The sequence below is a fragment of the Athene cunicularia genome (assembly GCF_003259725.1).
Source record: "Athene cunicularia isolate RWA chromosome 1 unlocalized genomic scaffold, athCun1 chr1_part2, whole genome shotgun sequence".
In the NCBI taxonomy this organism is placed as follows: domain Eukaryota; kingdom Metazoa; phylum Chordata; class Aves; order Strigiformes; family Strigidae; genus Athene; species Athene cunicularia.
Window position 1 is genome coordinate 13,140,983 of NW_020799092.1, and position 8,312 is coordinate 13,149,294.

An 8,312-nucleotide genomic window follows, 5' to 3' on the forward strand; every position below is an offset into this window, starting at 1 on the left:
ATTTCAGCATCACCTTCAAATGAGTATCTGCTCCACCTATGACTTCCACGGGTAGCAGGAGGTGGCCCTGCTGTCCCGCCACAGGATACAGGGGGGCTCTGCACTGGTGTACCACCCCCCCTTCTCAACCTTTCTTCCACTGATCTTGGCTTTCACACAGATGGTCTTTTCGCAGCTCCTCCTCACAACTCACCCCGTTCAACCTAGGCTCCCCTTCTTAAATACGTTATCGCAGAGCCACAGCTAATTGGCACAACCTTGGTGCAAAGGCAGGAGCTTCAAGAAGCTTCTCACAGGGGGTCACTGCTGTAGCCCCCTCCCCCACTATCAACAACCCCCACCACTCACTCAAACCAGGACAACTCTTTATGTTAGGCAGACAATATATTTTCAAGGCAGACCTCTGGAAATTATAGTTCAGTCAGGTTTGATACCAAAACTGGGTTCTGGCAGATTGTTGCTTTATTTTGCATTTTTGATTGAAAACAAATAAAATCCTCCCAGCTGGGCTGCTTACAACAAAACATGGATTGTGGCAGCTAATGCTGAGTGAGCTGCCACAGCAGCTAATTGAGGCTATTAGTACAGGGTGGTCTGGACAGGATATTCTCAGCCCATTATAAATTTTGTTCTGCAGTTTAGATGGGGTTAATAGCACCCAGACATGACTACTGCAATTTTAAAGAAAATAACATTACAAAATATAAATAAAACTAATTTAGGAAGTGAAGTATTTATGAGAAGGGCTGCAGATACCTTAACTAGGCTCAAATGACCAGCAGCGCTGAGGAAGCTGTTGGAGTTGCCAACACCAAATATACAGGCCAAGTCAAACAGCCCACGCTAATGACATGGAAATAAGTGGCCCCTTGAAGCAAGGCAGAAACAGATTTATTTAGAATGGCAGGAAAAAATACACATATCATTAATGTAGATTACCCTCACTTCAAGAGAGCTCTGCTAAGCAATTCTGCAGCCTAAGAGGTGATGATGCAGATCAAGTATTTTTACTGGTAAATGGGATATAACAGTATACGACAATGAACTACTGTTTAGTGTGCATGAATTTAAACAACTGCAGTGAAACACAGGTTTCCATATGAGCATGGCTCCCAATACTCACAGTCCAGAGGGCTAGCAGAAAAGAAAGCTGAAAAGATAAAACATGCCTGCTACAGAAGGCCCCATAGTCAAGTCCCTGATCTGTATTGAGTGTTTTTACATTACTGAGTAGCACTGGCTGTCAGTTGCTCGTATTTGGCTCAACTGGAAAAAAATATATATATTTAAGTCTGTCTGAAATCAACATCAAGATCATGGAGACAGAAACCAGGAAGGAAGAAAACCCCCATGGATAATCCAAAGGCCTGGGACTTACCGTTTCCATCTCTGATGGAAAACAGTGACATAGACAAGGAAGAATAGCACAAGATGCCACCTAAGGGTATCAAATAGACCTACAATGAAAAGTAATAGGTGACAGCTTTTCCAACTTATAAAACCAAGGGGGATAAGAAGCCACCTTGACTTCTTTTCCTCTCAAAAAAATCCCATACGGGAAATAGTCACAGAATGCTGAAATAACTAAGCCTTACAAAATTATAAAAACAGGATTAGTAACCTTTTGAGAGGGGCACTGATGCTTCAGGGGAACTCACAAGACCACTCAACAATCTTTGAATTGTCTGAAGTGATCAAACATCTCAAAAACTTATTTGAATCTCATCATTCTGTGTAGTGGATTTAAATTATTTATTATGCCAACATGAATTATTGTTCTGAGGTGTCTTTGGAAAAGGCTGATTTACTTAACAGCAATGTTGCCCCAGACCATCTCATCTCTAAGTGTAGGAGACTCTCTCCAGATCAGGAATATCAAACCCTTTGTGCTTTGGCATGGGAAAGTCTTCTCAGGAAAACGGAAGTACAGAGGAGCTCTGGTCAAGATCCCAGCATATTTTGGTTTGGCTGGTTACACACACAGACCATGAATTTCTAACATTATGAACAGCATAAGTATCTAAGGACCAGGTTCACATCTGTTTCCACCCAAGGCATTGCATTGATCTTTCTTAAATCTCATACCACATCTAAATAAGACAGCTTATTTCCATTTTTGGAAAGCCCTGCTCAGCTATTACTGCAAGCCTGGAAAAAGCAATTGAATTGGGAAGTGACTGGAAAAGGGAACATGAATGCACAGCAAGAACAAATACAATAGGGAAACTCAAAGTACAATAAAATATATAACCCCATCAATTCTTGAGGCTATCATTGTAAGCCTTGGAGAAGGAACCCCATCATCACTCTGTTTCCCACTGCCATGACCTACAAGGCAACCTATCTTCAGGAAAACATCTTGCTTTTTACCATATTGCAGATGTCAGTAATTCCAAACTGCCAGATGAAAGACAATGTCCATCATCTCTCCCAGTGCCACTCTTCACATCTGCCTGAACCTGCAGGTGAAAGGTGGCACTATATGATACACAGAAACACATCTTCAGAAGACAACAGCATTCCTCTGCCAACCCGACAGGGCAGAGTAGATGCACAGGAGGGCACCGCTCCGTGAGAGCCAAGTCATCCTAATTCAGTCTGACTCAAGACAGGAAGGTGTGGTGCAGGGATACATGCTGTGCTGACACACCACTACACAAATCTGTCACAAGTAAGGTGTACATAATGGGATGTTGCAAGAGTTTATTTATAATGATAATATGTAAACTTTGCGAATGATTTGGGGATCTTCTGGGGCCAAACAAGCTGTGAGCCAGGTTTCATGAACACAAACACTTGAAACTCTCAGTTCACAGGGACCCAAGCACTCAGTGCTGCTCCACAAAAAGGTTGAGAGTCAAATCCCTACCTGACTTCAAGTAAAGAGGTGGAAAAAGCCAGGCTCACAAATTACCTGCAGTACATACCCCAGCAGCAGTGAAAGGATACCATGGGCCCAGGACAAGCATGGCATAGCTACCCTGAGGTCCAGGCAGCCCCTGGCTGCTGTGTTAGCAAACCTCACAACCAAGCTAGAGTACAATCCAAATTGCTCTCGGTGACTCTGGCTTCTCCACCGAGTCTGTGATAGTGGTCTGTGCTGTGAATATGGGCCTGGGAATTTTGACTGACTTTACACACACCAGTGCACGTGACAGCACTTCTGACCATCCTCCAGGGAGACTGAACTGACCAGCTAGAAGTGAAAAATCTGCTCCACCTGCAGTGTCCATCATTCTCCCTGCAGCTATAGCAGCCCACAGAACAATACTTTAGGGAATGGAGTTGCTTGGCACAGGTGCTGTGAATGAAGGTCTCACCAGTGTCATCAAAACCACAGAAATATCATATGCAAACCTCATGGTATAGATGTTACCCTGCTGCCAGCACTTTTCTTCAGTTGGGATGAGGTGCTTTGGGGGTGATACCTAGTTAAACTTTTCCTCTGGGTTAATAGTTTCCACAGAGAGGAAATAGAGACTTCAGCCACCACTTGAAGAACCACATGGCCCAATCTCACCCCATGCGCACTCAGTAACCTTTGGTGCCATTAGCTACGCAAAACAGCAATACTGTGCACGTACAGGCAAAGAACCTTACGTGAGAGTGACTGCAAAAGTCAGCTTGGGCGCATGTGAATGAACTTGTGTATGTAGGTGTGCTCACCCGTATGCACAGGTGCTTCTGATGGTGCCTGGGCAGGGGGGCTGGAGAAGAAGTCAATGCATTACATTAAATGAGCAATTTCAGCTTTCTGTCAGCTACTTTTCTCATACAAACTCATACACCTGCCCATTCACACCAATACTTTGGTCAGTTTTAAGCAACTCACACTGCTTTTTAATAGCATGGATGTCTGAAGATCAGAGCATTTACCATTGGGGGGTGGATAGTAAGAAACCAATTTTCTGGGGAGGGAAAAGGACACTAAAGATGTACATACTAGGAAGGTGGAAGTCTTGCCATAAGGACTTTTTTATTCACATATCTCCATGGTTTCTTCTGAACCCTTCCTATTTCCCACTTCAGACTGCACACTACTAAGTTAGAAAAGCAGCAGTCAGACACTAGAAGTGGGACAGAAACCACTATCCAAGATAGGAAGATAACACATGCCCAGTGTTATTTACATGCAACAATAAAATGTGGAGGAATGGGGGTAAATTGAAGCAACCAGGAAAGGCAAGTTAAAGAAGGGCCCCTGATCCCTTGTTCCTACAAGCTGCACCTCCCAGCAATCTAATCTAATCCTGTTTGTACATGGCTCAGTGAGATGCTCACATCTGCAATAAAGGAAATCCATGCAAGTGATTTGTAGTCTCCCAAGATACCATGGTCTTTACAGCAGAAAAACTGCACAGCAATGACTAGGAATGACCTCACCTCCAGGTTTCTTCAGGGATTGGGATTTGCTTTTACTATGTTGACACAAGGCTTTAAAGCAAAGGGGGATCACTGCACATCCTCCTTGCCTGCACACACAATTTGCCAGCCTTGCTCCCTCAGAGTCATACCTTTCTGCATGGGTGGGTGAGACGAGGCACTGCTGGGCACAGAAGAGAAAAACAGAGGTAACAGGAGGAGGTCCCCAACTCACCAGCCTTTCTATCCAAACAGAGCATTGCATCAGCTCTGGGAAGAGGCAGTGTCTTGGGGTAGGGGTCTTCCCTGAGTAAGACCTGTCCCTGCCCTTGTCCTTTCCAGCCATGCTGCCAAGCCAACAGCATTACAGCAGTAAAGGCAGGGTGCAGGACTCATTCTCCAGCCCTGGCTGCTCTGTGCTTTACTGATATATTTCTCCCTGCCCAACATCTCAATCACCCTTGAAATAAAAAAGTTTCCCCCATCTCCAGCATTCACATGTGGGAGCAAAGTGTGCTGTGTAGCAGCTAGTCAAGATGAGAAAAACATGTCTACCAGAGAGCCCACTTCACAGAGGTTAGTGCCTGTCAGCAGCAGGAGTAAACAGACTGTCTCCAATTCCTCAGGTTTCTTGGCAGGGAGGCAGTGTCCTGCCTGTTACAACTTGTTTTGGATGACAACAGGCCACATTTCATGTGAGGAGAGTTGTGCCCATCTTCAACTCACATCATCCTGCTTGTTTTTCTTTACTCATCTGTAAATAAGATTCCTATAAATACGTATTGGGCAGCAGACCAGCCAAATATGCCCAATTAAAAAAAAAAAAAAAAAAAAAGGCAAGGTGCACAACAGCAGGAACAGAAACACCCTCCTGCCCATAAGAGACAACATTCCACCAATAACGCTCCTTGGGAAGAAGCATAAGGAATACCCTGATGCAGTCACATTACAAGGAAAAAAAAGATTTTTTTTTTTTACCAGACTGACTGTTCATTTCAGCATCACCTTCAAAGGAAAGCTATCACTCATGAGAGCCCATACTATCATCAGTTCAGCCCATCCCAAGCCTCCCTGACAGCTAGAAAAGGGCCCAGATCAATTGAAGCACACGTGAATCCCAACCCATGGGGTATATGAAGCACAAAATCTGCACCTGAGGCTGGTCCCTCAACCTTTGACTTTAACATTACAGCAAAGCAAAACTGATGGCCAGAGCCTCTCCCAACATACAGTGATACAGCACCATGGAAGCTGACAGGTACCAATGATTGCAGAATATTCTTCTAGGTCCATTGTTCCCTTTAATTCAAACTTATTTATGTGCTTAACTTTGCTGCATAACAGAGCTGTTTATTCATCAAGGAAGGACAGTTAGGGCATCAATTTTTAACCATTAGTTACTCAAACACACACACCCAGGCCATCTGACATTTGCTTCCTCCACCACACACTGATCTGGTGGGGGTAGAGAAGCATAAAGCCGAGAGGATCCACCATGCCTGAAGACTTGCTCTAAGGTGCTGACCTGGGAGCAGGGGTGGTGTGGGGCCATCACAGTGGCTTGTGCTCGATCCCATGCATGGCTGAGAGGAAAGGGAGTACTTTCTGTGAGTCCTTACAGTCTTAAAAGACGAGGGCTCACCTCTCTAGAAAGAGAAAACATATTTCCATACACAGGCTGTTCTGCAGTGCCCTTTGGGGAGGCAAGGAGAAGCTGTTACAGATATGGGAGACGGAAACAGTCATCTGCAAATCTCCATCCAAGCCCAGCAGCTCTTTGGCTTTGTAGCCCTAGTGGAGGGAGTCTTTTAGTCTTTTGCCCAGAAAAATGACCCAATAAACAGCCTTTGTATTTTATCATTAATAACTGGGGAGGCTGTTGTATCAGATCAGTTGAGGTGGTAGCTCTCGGTTGGTCCCAGGTGCGACTTACGACAGGGTTCCCACCTGGGACATGTGGCAGAAGACAATGCAGAAATGAAAGGGGAAAAGTATTAATTGCTCCGAGAGTCACTCCCTCACACACCAGGCTCCCTGAAATATCCCAAAAGAGTTGCCACGTGGAGTCACAAATGCAGCCGCCCCAGTCCCCAGAGGAAAAAAACATTACTTAGTTTTAACAGCCAAAAGAAAACAAATACTATTTGTCTCTCACTCCATCTTCTGATTTCTCATAAAACAAAACAGGCTTTCAGAGGTACTGGGACAAGAAGAAGGGTGGGGAGGGTCACAGCTTAACCTTCCTCCTGTTAGCAGGTTCCAGGATCCTGGCCACGAGGCCAGGAAAGCACGACACCAAGTTCCCAGCACACTCGCAGCGCCTCAGCTCTCCAGACTCAGCTGCTCTTGCTCTGTGATGCTGCAGAGCCATGAGGAGCTGCCTGCTGGAGGGTTTCACCCTCCCACCCTTTCCAGCACTGTTTAAATGCCTTCCACATGCAACGAGTGGCAACATCTCTGGTGGATTTGGGTGAATCTGGATGTTTATATAATCGAACTTTTATATAATGTAATTAATTTTTCTCATTCTCTGTTTTAGTTGGTAGTGACCATAGTCATGTCACTGTTTCCAGTTATGTCATTCATTTTTAAGACTCAAAGAGATGTAAAAATAACCCTGTCTAAAAGCAAGGAGGAAGAACCCAATTCATAAGAAAAGTTGTCTGCTCCTGCACATCTCTTCTGTTCTCACGCTCTCTGCCTGTTTCTCCCATCCCCTCCCTCTCCCTTTCTATTGCTGGCAGTAAAAGGACCGTCAACTGTACAGCTTCAAATACCCGACTCAGCTTTCTCTTCTTATAGTCCACGATGTTAAATACCTCCAAGTGGTTTGTTTTCTCCCTTGCTGCACCATAAAAGTTCTGTACATACCTATACAGTCTTCTCCAAGGATCTTTGGGGGGTATTGGCAAAGTGGTGTACTGCAAGAGGCTTGGCTAGATTGCATGAAAGATGTAATGCAAAGTAGACTTGTAGCACAACTCATCTTCTCATGTCCCAGCTAATTCCATCAGGCATAAAAAGCAGATTATAGCTAGAGGATTTATCCTAGCCAAAGAAATCAGATTTCTTACTCTGGTGGAACAATAAATATGTGTTTTAAGACTTAACATCATATATAATACAGGACGAATGGACAAGCTGAAGTCCTGTAATGGACTTTTTGGGAGTAGACATTTGTGGAGCAACTGGCACAGCCACAGTCTAAGGCTTTAAGACTGAAACCAAGCCTGACTCATGGGAGTAAGAATCAGGGGTTTCATAATGTGTAATGAAGGGACCAAGACATTGAGAAGTATTAATAGTTAAATGCTCACATGTATTTCAAAAACTACTATCAAATTAGATTGGCACCAAGCACTAATATTATTTTAAAAGCGACAGCAAGAACACCATTGGCTTTTACAAAACCTCGGGCCATTCAAAACTTTCTTGTAACTGTAAAACAGAAGAGAAGCACAAACCCCCACATGTCACTGATAGAAATAATTGTTTTTCTCTACTTCAGAAAAAAAAAAGAAGCTAACTGCACTTAGTATCAGCTCTGCTGTACTACTAAAAGTTTGCACAAAATGAACCCGTTAGTAGGCAAGCAGCGTGCATCTCCAGGGTATGCATTCTCTCCTCCTTTGCATACGCTTCTTTGCTCATCAAAGCAATATTCAAAGAATCTTTGCCACCTTCCAGGTTAGCACCTGAGCACCGGAGACACCTCAAAGCCGTGACTCCGGGCTCCGCAATTCCAGCAAAGTCACATTTTGATAGGTCCCCGGTCCCCTGACAGAGACGAGGGTGAGAGCCGACAGGCCAAAGGCAGAAAAGCGAAAACCCCCACACTCAGCTCCTTCCCGGGGGGACAAAACCCACCTCCGCCCCCGGCGGCTCCCCAGGAAGCAGCTCCGCGCTCCAGCGGGCTGCGCTCACCCACTCTTCCCCCTGTCTCTTATACA

General features: G+C 44.7%; 1 protein-coding gene across 1 annotated transcript in view; it reads right to left on the reverse strand.

The window, feature by feature from the left end:
* Positions 1-5,939, reverse strand: part of B4GALNT3 (beta-1,4-N-acetyl-galactosaminyltransferase 3) — a 63,655-nt gene extending 57,716 nt beyond the window's left edge. The window contains exon 1 of the mRNA XM_026862014.1: positions 5,888-5,939. Coding sequence (XP_026717815.1) covers positions 5,888-5,939 — 52 coding nt within the window. The remainder of the gene's footprint in view (positions 1-5,887) is intronic.
* Between the last annotated feature and the right edge of the window lie 2,373 nt (positions 5,940-8,312).